Genomic DNA, 18589 nt, shown 5'->3' on the forward strand with positions numbered 1-18589 from the left:
GCTCCTTCCTCAGTACTTCTCTTCCACTGCAATATTGCACCACTTTGCTTTTTTTAATCCACTTTTATAAAAAAGCTGAATCTAATAAAGGAAAAGTGAAATTTTAAAAAAGTTTTTTATAAAAATTTATCATATAAAAATGCCAAAACCCCTAAGCCATATATACAAAATGTATCAGATTTATGAAAATAACTGGACCCAATTATATAACAAAACAATTTTATACAAAAAGTTACAGGTTTGCATTCAACTGAATACAAATAAAAGTAAAAAAAAACCAAACCCTTCAAAATGTCTTGGTCATAGAGAATCTCTTTGTTTTAGATTTAGAGGTACATAAAACAGTATCAAGTTGTCTTGTGATAGCCACCATTTCATGGGAAATGCACTGGTTTAGACAGTATTTCCACAAGTCACCGGTGTGGACCGTACTTTGCAGACCAGTCAATGCGCCCATGGATTGGCTGAGCTGGTGGTGGGAAAGGCATTAACCTTGGTGTGCTTTTAGTAGGTGAACTGAACGATGGCTGTCCAAGATGGGGTCTTACTGACTTCACAGAAGTGTAATCTAAGGGAGAAGAGAAAATACCATGAGATAAAGGTTCAGTTAGTAGCTGTCCACATTGAATAGCAACTGGATGCAGGTCCAGGTCCTTATTTCAGGTTGGACAGAGCCTTGGGCGACATGGTCTAGTGTGAGGTATCCCTGACCATGGCCGGGGGGTTGGAACTAGATGATCGTAAGGTCCTTTCCAACCCCAACCATTCTATGATTCTATGACTCTATGAAAGAAGCCTCCTTTCAAAATACAGTTTGCTGATGTGAAACAATAGTGGATCCAATCCCTAAAGTCTCATCAGACAAGGAGCACTTACTGATTTCACAAGTGTGAATTCTGTACCAGCCCTCACACCAACCTCTAGGTTCCACTATATGCTGTGGATATGCTGTGGATAAAACCACACACTTCACAAAGTAAATACAAACCAAATCCTTCTCCATATGAAATTCTGCAAAGTTACAAACTGTAGTTGCACTCAATCAAATATTTACAAATGCAGTAAAGCAAAGATATGTAGTTCAGCACTACATACACACATCATACAGTACATACAGCATTACCAGAGTAATGAGCAAGAGACCAAGACAACCTTGTTACTATACTTACTAGAATGTGGTTCCACAGCTGGTGCTAACTGAACCCTCTGTCCAGCAGAGCCTAATTCCTTCTTCAGAAATGTAGGGATATAACCACTTGATCCTATGGACCCTGAAAGAAATGACAAGGAACACTTGAGCCCTACACAATGGATCTCCCATACTATCAACAGATGACAAAGGTATGCACTGATCATGGACTGATGAAAACAAGAACTTCCTTGAAGACACTAGGAATCCACAGAACCTATATATTCAGGAGACTGTCAGCATCAGACTGCATTGAAGATGAATGGAAAATAGGCACAAACTGTACTCATACAAAGGCAATTTCTGATTCTCCCTGACAACTCAGCTTTCTTCAAGGTTTCTTACAGCTGTCAAAACTTAGTATTTCAGTTGGAATTATTTCGTTTAATTTTCAGCAACTGGGTCCAATGAATATACTCACTCTTGATTTTTATACAGTTATTTTGGGGCTGTGGTGCTTGCTACTCAAGGCTTCAGTAAGAGCACAACTTAATAAATTGGGTCGTATTTGTGTTCCAGGTTTGTAAAGCCAGCTATAAAACTTGCCCCTAAGATGAGAATGAACAGATGTGACTGACCTGTAGGATAAGCCATAGAAAATGGACAAAAATAGTTACAAATAAAGCAGCCCAGAGACTTAATGAAGATGGACACTAAACAAAGTTAGCCTGTACAGAACAGATCCATTGCACATATGCCTATAATGTACTAGAGCAGTAGAGCAGTGGCAAAGCATATTGTGGGGAATCATGGTATCAAGTAAAAAAGGGGAAAATCTAACGATATCCTATGCAGCTACCAAAGAAGCAAAAACTTATAGAAGAGCCAGGAAGGAGACATGTGCTACGTATATGAAGGTTCTCATGTAGTTTAGCCATTTACAACATCCTCCCATCTTGTATCTTTAAAGAACAATTTTCTGATTAAATTACAACCAAAATGTAAAGTTGTTTTTTTTTTTTTTAACCAGAGTTTCTGAAGGCCCAAAACGTTTCTTTGGACCAAGACTCAACACAAACTTTCTCAATCAAACATTTTCATAACAACATATGCAAAACAAGTACTGTACTGCAGAATTGTAACATCACATGAAAACCTGAAGCCAAGAAAGATTTAGAGAGGAAATATATAGATACAATCTAGGAACATCAACACGTTTAAATATATCTGGCAAAATCTACAAATTAACGACTTCAAATCAAACAATAGGGATGAAATACCTGAAATACCAAATGCCCCAAAAACCTGAAGGAAAATCAGAGTTTCACTTTTTATCTGATTTTTTTTTTAAAGCTACAATTATTTCACTATTTAAAACAGCATCAATTAAAAGACATGATGATAGATTTTGCTTTATTCATATAGCAAGAGCGGTGTGTAGAGCTAGTTCAATTTAGATCAGCTTCATCCTCTATGACAGTCATTTACGCACCAGATGGGCTAAAATAATTTGGAAACTTGAAAAATATGACTTACAAAACCTGTTGATGGAAACTGAAGGTAAGATGAAGTATTTCAGATTGAACAGACCTAAGTTGTCCAACCTTCTATGCATGTGGTACTTCAAACCAGACTTTTGGTGATTCATTAGAAAAAATTATCATGTTTCAGTTTAAGGTAGTCTCCAAGTCCAGTGGAGAACAGTGGTCATGACTGGTTTTGACAGGAAGAACAGATACAGTAGCAAATACCACTGGAGCTGACAATGTATTAGATCAGCTGATTGCAATTGCAGAGATGTTACCTATCATCTTCTCTCAGTGTTAATTAAGCACAGCTTCTTACCTGAATTCATCCTGTTAATACTTCCTCCCAGACCAGAAGCTTTCCCAGGCAAACCAGAACCGGGCCAGGGATTAGGTGGAACAGACTCTTTGTGTGAAGCAGAGACTATGCTAGTCCTTGTGCTTATTCCTATTGCAAAAATGCAAAAAATACCAAGCTGAAATCTCTGTTGTTACACAGGCTCACATTCATTCCATCTGATGCACAATCTTACAGCATTGGTCCAGTTCAGTGAACTTAGGCAAAATCATTTTACTCTTAACATGCCTTTGGGTTACTTCCCATCCTCTCATTTGGAATGCTATGACCAGCCATGGCCTGCAAAGGTAACAGTTAAATAGTTCCACTAGCATCAATGGCTGTTTTATGTCAAGGGACAGGATCCTTACAACAAGGCCACAAATATTTTCCAGTCACATAAGGCAAATTTTGCTACATAAATGAAATACATGCTTCATATCAAACACAACATTTTACAGCGTTTAGCCTAACAGTGACAAGATAACCTGAGTGCAAATAATGGTAGACTGCATTTCTCATAGTACTGTACTCCTGTGGTGTATTGACTGAAACCAAAGATTGTGCAAACAGTTTGCAGTAGAGTTCATATGTCACACACTATTTGTACTTACTATACATCCCATACTTAAGCAGGATACCTAACATGCAAGGATGAGCTCACAATTTATGGTAAAGTAAAACCAGGCTTGTAGTTTGTATCGTGGCCACATACATCAGCAAAGGTCCTGCTCTCATGTTTTCTAAGCAGTAGCCCACCTCCACATGTCAAAAGATAAAGCCTGATGTACCAATGGCTGCTTCATACTGCTGCTGGAATTAGAGGAAGAAAAGGAAATAAGTGTCTTTTACTAACCAGGTAGATACCTAGAATGTCTCAAGTAGTGTTGCTTTGCTGCAGAAACTCGCAATGTGGGAGTGTCCTGCCGTGAAAAGGTCACGTGGGAAGGTGCACTGCTGCCAGAACCTACAGCATCTGAAGGCTTTAAGTCCAAAATGCTTTCAAGTCTATAAACCAAAATTTGTTACACTTAGTCCAATCCTTACAGTTTATGTTCATCCACAGAAGGCCATATGTTGCCCTTCTTATCTCCACCCCATCTCCATTAATCACTTTTGCATACTGTGCTTGCTACAGCATAAACATACAGACAACAGGGAATATTTTCAGCCTGAAGCCATACGCGTGCCCCTGAAACCTTATTTGTGCTTCTAGTTCTCTTATATATTGCTTTTAATTTTTTTATAAATTATTCAGTAAGTTTCTCTCTACTGTGTACGATCCATGCAAACTGCAGCTTAGAGTCACCCAAGTTTATATGTGTCGAATATGTCAGAATGGCTCATATGTGAAATAGAAAGCATGCATTCAGAGAATAACTTGGGAAGATTTAAGCTAAGCATCATTTTCAGTGGGGAAAAATGAACAAAGAATTGTATAGAAGACTGCATTGTCCATCAAAAATATGCTGCAATTCAAAGGTCAGTACCCAACAAGTGGCCAAGGCAAAGCCGGAGAGACACAAGCTGTACGTCTTTTACCTGCTTGGATATGTTTCTGGATCCATAGAAAACAACATTATGAAAAAAGAGGTAAAGCCTAAAGAAGTAAGACCAAATAGCACACAGACATAAAAAAATTCAACTTGCCTACAAAGAGTATCACTATTCTGCCTCTTGTTTTTCACATCAATTCTTGTGACAGAAGAACTGAAATCAAGGTCTTCCAAGTCATCCCAGTCTTCAGAATTCTTCACTGTTGTGACAAGATGTCCCCATCGCCGCCTAGGTTTTGGTTTAAGTTCACCATTTATATTCTCAGTTCCAGCACATGTTTTCTGTTATAAAGATTGAGAAGAAACAAATCCACACACTTACAGCATAAACCAGGTGACAGGAACAAAGAGGATTTTTTTTGTCTGTCTCAAAGAGTAACAGTGACAGTAGAGCTGTAACAACAGAATCCCAGAATTAAACATGCAAAGAAAACAATCAGTAGCCTGTAGACATTATTACATATCTCCTGCATTTCATCGTGTAATAAAAGTATTTTGCACTGACAGAAGGATAAATTTCTTAGGTCTTAATTCCAATTCTACTTATATTTCACTATACACTTCCCAAACAATTAGCTCACACTTAGTTTTTATTTTTTGACTCATCTTACGAGCACTAAACTGCATGCACATTCATGTTTACAGAAGCCTGTTCCTAGACATTTATAAGATGTCTTTTTCTTGCAGGACAGCATACGTACAAATTTGTGTTTCTTCAGCCATTTAAACTCATCAGTACGTTTCAACCTTGTGCAACTCTGTACATGGTCAGTACAGACCTTAGCTAATACTGATCCCTTAGCAGCAGCATTCACATTGTCTGCTCTTTTCATCTATCTTACGAATCCAATCTCCTTGCATAATCAACATAAAGGGTAGTTCCTTATGCTGGAAGAAGAATCTGTTGTTTTCCATGGCAAGTATAGAAGCCCAAAGGGATCATTATTCCCAGTGACACAAATTAGATGTCTTAAATGGATAAAGGCAGTAATCTCACTCATTTCAATACATTTTACTTAGCTTAATGTTTCTCTTCAGGATCAATCCTATTAATATTCTAGCCACTGTACTTTCTTTTTATTCATATGAAATCACAGTGTCATCCTTTAAGCAGTGCTTTTACAACAAAGGGAAGCATAAAATGGCTTTGAAATGAGAAATTTGCTTGTTTTATAGGAACTAGATTTAGATTGCAACATAGCAACTTTTAGTTTCTAGCAGAAAGTTCTAACTCTTCCTTATTCCCATTTCCTGTCCTTTTAGCAAAGTATTAACAACCTTGAAAGAGAACAAGAAAAAGAAACACAATTAAGGAAAAATTGGCAGTATATCAAGAAGTGTATCTTATGCTAGATAGACTTTTACCTGCTGAGGAGGCACAATGGCTGGCAGAAGAACCTGTTTAGACTTGTCCTCCTTCAAGTAGTTACTGTGCTCGGCTCCAGTGTTGTCTTTCTTATGTGGGTACACCAAGTGCTGGGAAGACTGGTTTTGTTGAAAAGGCCTTGATGAAATGCGGGCATGAGGTTTTGGAGGGGGTTGTGCTGGAGGGACAGGCTTAATATGCAGAGACGATTTATTATGCAGTTCCTTTTGTTTCCCCAGTGCCTGAATGCCCAGGGCATGCCCAACCTGGAAGTATGGATATCGAAGTGCCTAAAACAAACATGTTAGGATGCAACTTAGGAAACCAAAGTTTTTAAGTTATCCTAGCTCTATGTGATGGTACAAATGTAATTTGTTTTTTTCTGGGGTAGGAAACAGCAGAAGACTCATCTCTCAACACTAGATTCTAGTAAGCACAATCCACTTCAGAATAATGCTGTAATAGTAGAAAAGTTTCAACAGGTAACAAGTTATCTTGTTATTATCAGATAGCAAGTGATCCTCCACAGACTTGCACAAAAGGAAAAGGTTCTGTAGAATACTTAACCAGATATACAGCATCTAGAGGCATGCTTCATTATGTGCTCTCTTGTGTGCGTGCATGTGCATGTGGAAATACATGTGCACCTGTCATCACAGATTCAGCCATCAAGACCTGAATGACTCCAGAAACATCCCATCTCTTCTATTCTCCAGCTCCAAGACTGAATCAAATGAAAGAAATACAACACTTCTGAAAATTAGCCTTTTTCTTTTCTTGGAAGATGAGTTTGTAAAAATATCTTCATCCTGCTTTACAAGTAATTAAAGAATTGTCAGTGAAGACAATTCATCTCTGTCCATCTTGCTGCTTTAAGGTATCATCTTCCCTTCCCAATGATCCCTCATTCAAATAGATTCTCAGATTCCTCACCACATTTGTAACTTACTGTAAAATATTTGTTAATGCCTTTTAATACCAAGTTACAGTCAGTAATTTTTGTTTTTTAGTACTTTTGAGAGTTCTTAATCTATTTTACTTTATAACTGTTTTAATTAGCTTGAAAGGTTTTTTTATTACAATTTGTACTGAAGGTCTGATATAATCACAAATGTTCGGCTATGGTCCTACTGAAGTCAAGTCAGATTTGAATGCAGAATCACAACTGTTTTTCAACTGCTTATTTCATTAGTTGGGCACTACCACTACACTACTGACACATGAAATCAGTGACTACTGTCAATAACATCAACTGGACTATGTGCAATACTGACCACCTGGGCTATGCTTATGTGCAGGATGTCAGGACATACTTACAGTGAAGTTGAGCTGAGACCGCCCTGCAAGCTGCCTTGCATAAGCTAGCTTTATCCAGGCAACACTGGGCTGGATGAACAGGCAGAGAGGTGAACTGAAAACTGGCTGAATGGCCAGGACCAGAGGGTGGTGATCCATGGAACAAAGCCTGCCTGGAAGCCAGTAGGTATCAGTGTACCCCAGAGGTCAATACTGGGGCACATACTGTTCAACATGTCCTTAATGATGTTGATGGTGCTGCAGAGTGCACCCTCAGCAAGTTTGCTGAGGAGACAAAACTGGAAGGGGTGTTGATATACTGCAGGGTTGTGCTGCCATCCAGAGAAACCAAGACAGGCTGGAGAAATGAGCTGACAGGAACTCATCAAGTTCAACAGGGGCAAATACTAAACCCTGCATCTGGGAAGGAACAACTCCATGCACCAGTACATGCTAGGGTCAACCACCTGGAAAGCAGCTTCCCAGAAAAGGACCTGGCAGACACCAAGTTGATCATGAGCTGCCAATATACCTTTGACGCCAAGAAGGCTAACAGTATCCTGGGCTGCATGAGCATGAGTGTTGCCAGCAGGTCAACGGCAGTGATCTTTCTCCCCTGCTCAGCACTGGTGAGATCACACCTAGACAGCTGTGTCCAGTTTTGGCCTTCCCAGCAGAGAGAAAGATAGACATAATGGAGAAAGTCCATCAAAGGGACATGAAGTTGAATAAGGGGCTGGAGTATCTCACATGTGAGGAAACAGCAAGACAGCTGCAAAGGAGATGGGAGAGAGGCTCTTTTCAGTGCTGCCTATTGACAGCTCCAGAGGCAATGGGCACCAACTGAAACACAGGAAGTTCCCTATGAAAGTCAGGAGAAACTTTTTCACTGTGAGGGTGACTGAGCACTGGTGCATGTTGCCTAGGGCAGGGGTGTTGGACCAGACAAACTCCAGAAGAGCCTTCCAACCTCAACCGTTCAGTGAATCTATGGCCCACATCAGTAGCAATGAAAAACATCCTTCTGCCATACATCCCACCTTTACTCTGCTGCTACTCACAGTGACTAGATTATACTTAATTCAGGTGTACTTATACACACTGCAGTAACACCTCTGACCACTAAGCACACACCCCAGGCAGTTTACGTTGCATGCAAAAGACTGATTATTCTCCGTTAATTACTCCCCTTTGTCCTGCAAATTGTTTTTGGCTTCTGCTCTTCTCTCTTCTAAAAACCCCTGAGCAACTGTTAAATGAAGGACTATAAAAGGTGCCTTGAGGTGAAAGGAAGCATCATATGCAGATGTGAGAAAAATAAACCAAAACCAAACCTGACTAGCTGTTGGCCGCTTTTTGGGGTCCCACTGCAGCATGTCTCTCATGAGCTGCACTGCTTCACTGCTAGCATTAGGTATGAGGGTTTTCAGGTTGTTAGGTACACACTGAGGCCAGCGAAAATTCATGGAAGCTGAGAGTTGGTAGCCTTCAAGCCAGTCGTTCTGGAAGAATGAGATTTCCAATCACAAGAAAAGTTCCACTTTAAAATACCATAGTGCTAAGTACACTAGCATATATTCTCTTATCAGTAATATATTGTGTCAAGCTTGTTCTAAACTGTATTAAAGATTTCACTAGAACTTTTCACCTCAAACCTCTGGTGAGAAGTAAGCCTTCTTTCACATCTGACAAAGTCAAAGGCACAAATGGAATCAGGAGATAGGAGTCTTGCCATGATTCCAATATCTAGCCTCTTAAACCATAGGTTTATATGCAACAGTATGCAAGAAAATAATAAATTTCCACCTAATGAAAACACAGGCTAAGGACTCTGCTCACTGTTCAGGGGTCTACTTCTCTAAATGTCAGGTTTTATAGCACACTTGCATAATTCTTACTTCACAGAAAGTAAGCTTGAATTTAGTTTACTATGTCTGAGATCAATACTATACAATGGCAGTAAGAGCAAAAATAGATTATTTTTACGCTTACTGCTATTATGCCATTCTATACTGCAGAACACCTCTACTACTACTGCAGTGTGGAATGTCACTTTAGTTACCTTCTTTGGTGTTCCCAACACTTGACAAATTTTGAATATAGTATCAATTTCACTGGCACCTGGGAAGAGAGGCCTCAGCGTGTAAACTTCTGCCATTATACAACCAACAGCCCAAATATCTATTGGAGAACTATAGCTGGTGGACCTGAGAAGGACTTCAGGAGCCCTGTACCTGTAACAGAAGAAAAACAAATCTGAACAATCAACACAATTCAGATACATGATACATGAAACCATTCAGCTCTTCATTCTTCACTGTTAAGAGCAAACATCCCTTAAAACGTTCCTATCCTCTCCTATCCCATATATAAGACTTCAATTTTTCCCTTAGAATGAAGAATTAAAACCTACATAGGGTCTTGTAAGCTCTCTCATGACTTCTTGACATGCAGCAATACCAGCATGCCCCACCTGCCTATCAGGCTCTCTATTCGTTCCTGTGCTGTTCCCATCTGTAAACTATCTCCTGCTAACTGCTGCATTTTAAATAATGCCAAGCTTAAATAAAAGTTTCATAAAGAGGAGGAATCAAAAGTGGTGTCATATCCATCAGAAACTTCAGACTTTACTTCTTTAAAGGCTTGATTCTAAGTTTCACACTATGTAGGCGAATACCAGCACTTACCATCTTGTGGATACATAATCGGTGTAAGGAGGTCTGGATCGGATTTCTCGGGCTAAGCCAAAGTCTGCTATTTTCACAAGTTCTGGTCCCATGCAAAGGAGGTTTTCAGGCTTCAAGTCTCTGTGAAAGAACCCTAAAATTCAAATGAAATATTGATGTCCACAGCAATGCCACCCCAGCTGTATATGACCCCCTTTTCAGAGACCTTCCAACATGCTTAGTACATGCTAAGCTTTTTCAACAGCCTTGAATATGCTCCCACACAGAAGAGAATAAACCTTCACATCGGATGTATCCACATTTTCCAGTGTAACTGTATTAACTTTTGTTTGCTAGATTAATGCATGACAGCATTGAAGACATAGTGCCAAACAACCAGCAGATTATGTCCTTCCTAGCGATATTAAGTACATACTCTGGTGCCTGCTTGAGCTACTGCCTCTTTATGGAAAGTACCAGACAGAGCAGTCAAAGTTATTTTTAGCATTTAGTACAGTCACTTCTGTATTTTTCTGTGCAGACATGAAATGCACTGGCAGAATGCTTCTGAGGCAATCTATTTCACGGCAAACTTGCAAAAAGAGCAATCAATTGTGCATTCAAATATGAAAAGATGTTTGAAGTTTGTTAGTCTGGATAAAGAACATAAAAAGTTTACTTGACAAACACTTTTATGCCATACATGAGCAGAACAGAGAAATAGAGAGAGGGAAAAAAGTTCACATGATTTTTCCAAAACTGTTGCAGAGAGAATCCTGGGACACCCAGTCTTACACTATGGGCTACAAGACCACCAAGACCATCCTGTCAGGCTTGTCATGAATTTCCAGATTCTTGTAACTACAGATGCACAATGTATTTGCAGAAATGACAGTCTACTGTGTAGAAGGTCAGTGAACAAGACAGTTTGTTTTGACACAAAGCTGTTCATTCTTTAAATCTGTATGAAGTCAAATGGCAGTAAAAGGTATTCTAAAAGACGGTGATCCATTTGAAAATTTATTAGAAAATGTGACTTAGATTTTTACAAATACATTGTGTTACTTCTCTGTCTTAAAATATTTTGCATCTCCCTGGAACAGACTGGAATTTCCAGTTGGGTTTCAGAAGAATCCCCAGTCCAAGCTCCATTAGAACAGAGAATAAAACCATTAGCTTGAAAATGTTTTCCAAAGCCCAGTTAAGTATCTTCCTCAAGTGAACTGAAATGCTGGTCCTGCAAGCCTTTCACCTCCAGGCCTTTGGCTACTGATTTTAGCTGTCTTCTAATAACCCCGTGAGCTGACAAACAGTGTACACTGTATTTAGCAGGCATAATTGCAGATGGCAGGAAAACATGATAAGGAAGTTATCATTAAAATCAATGTTTCTTTTTTTAATTAGTTAAGTGGGTCTTGTAACTATTGGCTGGTATACAGCAGCTTCGGCTTTTAGCATTATTGTACAAATGAGCTGGAAGGCCATGCAATGAAAGCTCTTAGTCACTCAGACTTTATTACTTCAAGTGTACCTTATGGAGAATGTGCGTTTTATTCAGGTATCTCTGTGTATCTTGAGAAAAGAGTAATTTTTAGTTTGTACTCAATCTCAGGGGACCTCTAAATCTTTCAGGAAATGTGCCCATTAACATCAGAGTTTTAGAAAATGTAGAGCTGTCAAGTTTGAGAAAGTAGAAACCTACAGAAAAGGAGCTGAGCAAAACTCCTAACTAAAATATCAGGCAACTATAAAATATGGATATTGTCAGTAATCTGAATCTGTCATATCATGTATCATTCATATGACCACTCTCTTCATAAGAACAGAATATTTAGGGTTGGAAAGGACCTTAAGATCACCTAGTTCCAACCCCCCTGCCACGGTTAGTAATACAATTGTTAGCGTACACATTAAAAAACTCATACAGACACTATCTTGCTCTAATTCAAAATTTTTACAGCTAAAACATAACCTACCATGCTTATGGATAAATGCAAGTCCTTGCAGGATCTGATACATAATATTCCTAACCGTAGACTCAGGAAACAGTTTGTTTCTGTAGAATAAGAGAAAAGAAAAAGGTATTAATTATTAATTATTATTGATCTTACGCTACCTAATGAACTAAAGATAAACGGGAACAATTAGAGTAAAACTGATAAATGTATTTTAAGCACTCTCTGCACTTGTTTTACACAGTATTTGCTGAACTACATTATATTAAAACTATGTGACACCATGTCAAGTCTACGCAGTGAATTAAGAAAGGGGAGAAAAATGAAAAAAGGAAAATTGGCCAAACTGAACAAAACTTAACACAGAATCATAGAAAAAGATGGTTTGGGTCATAAGGGGCCTTAAAGATCATCTAGTTCCAAACCCCCTGCCATGGGCAGGGACACCTTCTACTAGACCAGGTTGCTCAAAGTTCCATTCAACCTGGACTTTAACACTGCCAGGGATGGAACAGCCACAGCATCTCTGGGCAACCTGTTCCAGTGCCTCACCACACTCACAGTAAAGAATTTCTTCCTAATAGCTAATCTAAATGTCCCCTCTGTCAGTTTAAAGCTATTCCCCCTTGTCCTGTCTCTACATGTCCTTGTAAGAAGTCCTTCTCCTGATTTCCTGTGGGCTCCCCTTAGGTACTTGAAGGCTGCTATATGGTATCCCCTGAACCTTTTCTTCTCCAGGCTGAACAAGCCCATCTCTCTCAGCCTGTCTCCACAGCAGAAGTGCTCCAGCCTTCTGAGCATCTTTGTGGCCTCCTCTGGACTCACTCCAACAGGTCCATGCACTTCTCGTGTTGGGGGCCCCTGAGCTGAACTCAGTACTCCAGGTGCGGTCTCACAAGAGTGGAGTAGAGGGGTAGAATCACCTCACTCAACCTGCAGGTCATGCTCCTTTTGAAGCAACCCAGTGTATCGTTGGTTTTCTGGGCTGTAAGCGCACACTGCTCGCTTGTGTTGAGCTTCTTGTTAACCAACACCCTCAAATCTTTTTATTCAGGGCTGCTCTCAATCCATTCTCTACAAAGCCTGTATCGGTGCTTGTATTTTGCTTCATGACAAGTACAGGTCATGAGGTATGCTCCTCCAGACAGCAAGTGTTCATGTTAATTTAGTCCCTTCCATGCAGTTTCTTCTAGCCTCTCTTCTGGAGCATATACAAGCCATACTTTTGACTTTCCCTTGTTATTATCTAACAGCTGATGCACTACTTCTTATCTTCTGTTATCTGAAAAAAAAGTCTCATCTTCTACCATTGAAAACAGGAGGCTCTTCTCACAATATTCAGGCGAGATCAGCCATGGTATGCAGTTTAATGATAGTCACTCTTACCAAGAGAGGACTCTGATCAAACATCTCTACATCAGCTGTCTCTGCACAGGCCAAAACACAGTAGAGATGGCTTAGGGTGGAAACCAGTGTGAATTTTATTCAAAAAAGCCCATGAGTGAATGAAGAAGATGACCAGGGCCGTATTCAATTTTCTGAGCTTGAGTCCTCTCAAAAAAACTCTGACCATCACATATTTCAGAAGTGAGATCATCTATCAGAGTCAGCCTTTTATATTTGCTTGCTTATTTTCTTATTTAAAGCAGAAAGAGAGTCATATTTCCTCTAAAGTCCCTTCCAGCAAGACTGGCAATTTTAACTAAGACTTAAGCAAACAAATTACAATCTTAAAGGTTTCAGTTATACACTGTCTAACCAGTCCAAGGCCTAGCTAAACCATAGAGAGCATGACATGTAGCATGCTTTTACAGGCATCTGCCCTTTTTGTTTTCTTAAGGATGTAGGATATATCAAGCATTTCTAAGAAATTTAACAATAATTAGTTTGTATGTTATGCACTTGAATCATTTCATATAATTCAAAATCAACATCCATATATGTGTGCCAAATTTAGTTATTCTATACCTGTGCATGCTTAGTAAGTATTTTTATGCTTAGAAACATATTTTATGTAGTATTTACAGAGATACATTTTAACAATAACTTTACTTTGTTAAATCAAGTAAAACTACTGTCATCTCCCAAGCTGCTTCTATGGTCCTCAGAGAGAAAACAGCTTCAGAGGACAATTCAAAGCATGGAGCTATTTTGTCCCTAAATATCCTCTGGAGGATGCTATCATGACCTGGAGGCTAAAATTAAGATTTTATTAATGCTCCAGCAAATATCAAAAGCATAGATTTTACTGACAATGCTGACAAATAAACCAGGCAGTCTTTGGACATATCAGTTCAAACTGCAAGGAAAAAACTTCTGGATCCTAAAAGCTATCCAGAATTTGGTCTCTCATGACTGCTGTTTCAACTACTTTTTATTTATTCATTTATTCAAGGAAGCCATAATAGAAGAGATGGTGATACCATTATCTAATAGAAGAAGTATTAATGGTTGGAGCACTTATCTATCAGAAGTTCTAGGTTCAATGCCTCCTCAGGAGGAGGGCTGTTAGAAGTCCACAGTTCCAACTCTCAAAACAGTGTCTACTTATCTGCCAGACTAATCTGGGAAAAGACACTGGAAACTGTCACTAAACTGTTTGGGATACACCCAAAGGTGACAGCCACAGCTCCTACAGCAGCACACAGCTTTAAGCCACAGTGATCAAAGCCTAAACAAATGATCCAAAGCCCTCTGAAAAGTAACAGAGGTGTTAAAAGCACATTCTGCAAATAACTCATTTTTATCAGGAATAGGTGATGATGTTACATACCTTTCTTTCATTAACTGATAAAGATTTTCCTTCATGTATTCAAACACAAAATATAGATGATCATTTTCCCTGATAACTTCTTTCAGCTTTACTACATTGGCATGGTTTAATTTCTTCAGAGACTAGAAAAAGAAAATATAAACAGGAATTTAGAAGGGTCTTACTCTAATAAAAAGAAAAAACGTTTTTCACTGATGCAGAAAACTTGATGTCAAAAACTCTACAATATTTTAAATAATGAGACAGCTCTGAGAAGAAAGACCAAATCTCCAAGTATTAGTAGGTACATATAAAGTATCAATTTAACATGCTGGTCATTCAAAAACCAGCAATATGGCATCATAGTAGGCACCAAAACAATTGCATTTTCTCTGTAAGTAGCTTCCTACTGGCAGAATTCACACTCTTCTTGTACTTGCACTGGCAACAGGTTACAGTCCACACTAAATACAGCCCTGGAAATTCTTCCTTGATATTGTGGATTAACCCTGGTGAGCAGCTGAGCTCACTCATCCCCTGCCATGTGACAGGAGTATCAGAAGGGCAGAAAGTGAGAAAATTAGTGGGTGGAGATGAACACAGTTTAACAGGTCAAGCAAAAGCCCTGCACACAAGCAAAGCAAAACAATGAATTCATTCACTGCTTCCTACTGGCAGGCAAGTGTTCAGTTATCTCCAAGAAAGCAGCGCTCCATCAGGCGTAACAGTTACTTGGGAATACAAATGCCATTATTACAAAGGTTCCTCCCTTCTTCACCCTTTTCTCCAGCTTTTATTGCTGAGTGTAACAGTGTATGGGGCTTCCCTTTGGTCAGCTGGTGTCAGCCATCCTGGCTGTGTCCCTTCCCAGCCTCTTGCCCACCCCCAGTGTGCTCGCTGGTGGGGAAGCAGGAAAAACAGAGGCAGCTTGACGTTATTTGCTCAGCAATAACTAAAACATCCCTACTTTATCAACACTGTTTTGATCACAAATCCAAAACACAGACCCATACAAGCTGCTGTGAACAACATTAACTCTATCCCAGGAAAAAAAAGCACACCTGGGTGTGTCTTCCTTCTCCCTACTGTTTAGATTTTCAGTATTCTACATTCACTCTTGCTGTAGCAGCACAGTAACAGTGTGTGGTACTGCAGGAAAAGAAAAGTCACCTATGTTTTCTGCATGTTTACAGCAGTGATAGCAAGGACTAGAAATTAAAGGAGGCCTTTAGAACAACCCCTAAAGCTTTGCTGGTGTCAGAATTTCATGCTAAATGCCTTCCCCTGAACCAACTATCCAGAAACAACTGCATGTACAAAGGTTATCGCTGTGCAAAGGGCACGTGTTCTCAAGCTCTGAAAATGAAACACCAATTAACTCCAGGTTTTGTGACATGAAAGCCTGCTCACTCACACACCACTCACTGTAAGGAGGAAGCAGCTCTCTACAACCAAATGATTTTTTGGTAAGAATTGTAATAAGAATTTTTGTAAAGCTACAGACACTCTGTTCAAATGAATAGGAAACAGAACCATATTGCCATATGCTACAGCTCATGCTGGGGGGAGTTCTTGATAAAAGGAGTGGAAAGAATTTGATGTCACCCCAAAACTTGACATCTAATCATTTAATTTAAAGTTAACCACTGAATGAAACAAGTACCTTAACCTCTCGAAGGTTCATGCATTCCTCCCAGGAATAAAACTTTCTCTTCATTCTACAACAGTAGAGGGAAAAAAAAACACAATTAATACATGGTTAACATCATCTGGCCTCGGACCCATAAGTGTCATTACTCTCTCCTTTGTAAAAGAAACTTCACCTCTGGACAACATACACTCTAATAGAATTCAAAAGCATTACTATTACACAGGATTGCCTTTTTTCATGTATGTATTTTGATACAAAAATTTAAGAGTCTTTAACAAGTCAAGGCATGCTATTTTTCTTTCCAGCATACAGTGAGGTGGAGTAGATTCTAACTGTAAAAAGACTAAGAGTTAAGGCAGATATGAACAACTCAAACTGTTTTGAAACAAATCTAATGAAGAGCAAATTAAATCATTTCACTGGGTCTCTAATTTTTACATATTCTTCTTGCTTTTCTTCTCTGTATTTTTATTTTTTGGTAATTTCAATTCCTTGTTTCTGTTATGTGTTTCCTCCTAAGCCAGAATGTAACTGTGAACATAGCATCTGTGTGTAACATACAGTCCTATTTGTTGATATGCATTTTGATTATGGCTCAGTGTTGTGGTTTAACAGGCAGTAAAATCTGTGGGTTAAGAACAGTTTAATAATTGGAATAAACTAAAATATAATAACAATAAAAAGTGGTTTTGCAGTTCCTGTCTTGTGCATTCAGCTATCACACCATTTCTGTTCCTAATGGATTGGCATTAATGTGTATGCTATGAGGGTACCATTTTCTGTTTTGTTCTGAAACATCTGAATTTCTACCATGTTGCAAAACAAAAATCAAAGACGCCTTTGGCAAGATTTGATATAGGAAAAATACCCTCAGCACAGAAGGTTCAGAAAGTTGCTGAAGCCAGCTATTGACTGTTCATACAAAACAGCATTGTACTGAAAGCTCTTTCGATGAGCATGTCCCTGGGTCATGGTCGGTACTTCAGGAAGGTGCCTGCAATGTTTTACAGCTGCCTCTTACCACAACCACGACAAATAAGCCATTTACAAACTGAGATCACTGCTGAAGCAGCACAGAAAATGGAGTGAACTTCTCAAGGAATTTTAAGAAAATCTTGAGCTGAAAAGACCAATACATCTTATTATGCATATAAAGATAAACACAATGGACAATGAGATCCATTGTGTTAATTATCACTGCAGTATTAACACTACACTGGAAACTGAATGTATGTCCCACATAAGCAGCAGGAAAGGGGCTCCAGATTCCAAAGCAGCATTGCAGACTACTAGTACATGTCTGACATAGTAACAGAGAACTGTTACAATAAGCCTATTATCTTACCCTCTTCTGCTGGGACTTTGGCAGGAGGCAAGGAACTTAGGTATTGCACACTACCCAAATACAACTCCAAAAACAAATGTTGCATGGAATATGAAGTGCTCAAACCAGCACAAGCAAGTGATGTGGACCACAGAATGGAAAAGCCTGGATCGTCCACTATTAAGTAACAAACAAAATTACTTACTTTTTAATAGCTATTAGCTCTCCAGATTCAATGCTTCTCCCTAGGAGAACAGAGCCGTAGGTCCCATCACCAAGCTGTCTGATAGTAGTGTACCTATTCATGATGAGGATACTTTAGCTGCAAGCACATTTCAGTCCTTAGTGTTTCTTGTATTTCTCCTTCGAGTGCAACCAGTTCTTTCTGTGGCAGCATAAATACAGAGCACTCAGGACAGTGTGAACAGTTGCAGGAATCATGTTTTCAAGACTTAGCCTTTGGTCTGAAAGCACAGAACATAATCCGTTTGATTTCTGTACCCTTCTGAGATTGCTTGTTTGCAGACTCCACTCCCCAAGAAATATTCCTCATAAGCTAGAGAAACACTTGGTCTCTCATCAGAAAGGGCCAGCTGGTATCTGGCTGTAATTGGGTATGTTCCCCATATCCACTCTTACAGTATAGTTACAGGTACTTTACAGCAAGCTTGCAGGCAGCCCTAATGAGAGAAACTATTACTAAAAGCAGAGGATAAACTCTCAAAGCTTGGAGAAAACAGTTTGCTATCAGAAAAATTAAGTATTACATAAGATAGGAAAGAACCTGTTCTATCCAAATTATCAGGTAAGATAACATCTCACAAGTCGTACTGTAACTAAGCCAATTTCCTGATTTTTCGTAAGGTCCCATGCTATAGATACAGCCACATGTATTCCCTTAAAGTCTTCAGAGGAAGAATATTAATGTCAGATAAAACCACATGTGACTCACTACAGCAGCCCTAAGCGTGAAATCAGTCTCTAGTAGTGGCTACATCACATCAAGCCAACCTTCTGTCCTAACACTGTTT

The 18589-nt window shown here is 39.2% G+C and overlaps 1 protein-coding gene across 1 annotated transcript; it reads right to left on the bottom strand.

The window, feature by feature from the left end:
• Positions 1–43: 43 nt before the first annotated feature.
• On the bottom strand, positions 44–18117 carry CILK1 (ciliogenesis associated kinase 1). The gene is made up of 13 exons (XM_057414022.1): positions 17764–18117; positions 16247–16301; positions 14605–14726; positions 11853–11932; positions 9898–10030; positions 9273–9444; positions 8545–8712; positions 5914–6204; positions 4643–4830; positions 3849–4000; positions 2975–3103; positions 1170–1271; positions 44–568 (listed from the first exon to the last, which is right to left on the bottom strand). Exons 1-13 carry the CDS (start codon positions 17862–17864, stop codon positions 414–416), a joined length of 1848 nt encoding a protein of 615 aa, XP_057270005.1. The 5' UTR covers positions 17865–18117; the 3' UTR covers positions 44–413.
• Between the last annotated feature and the right edge of the window lie 472 nt (positions 18118–18589).

Source organism: Pezoporus wallicus, unplaced genomic scaffold (genome assembly GCF_028554395.1).
Source record: "Pezoporus wallicus isolate ANWC-B61680 ecotype Strahan unplaced genomic scaffold, APGP_CSIRO_Pwel_v1 contig_6428, whole genome shotgun sequence".
Lineage (NCBI taxonomy): Eukaryota > Metazoa > Chordata > Aves > Psittaciformes > Psittacidae > Pezoporus > Pezoporus wallicus.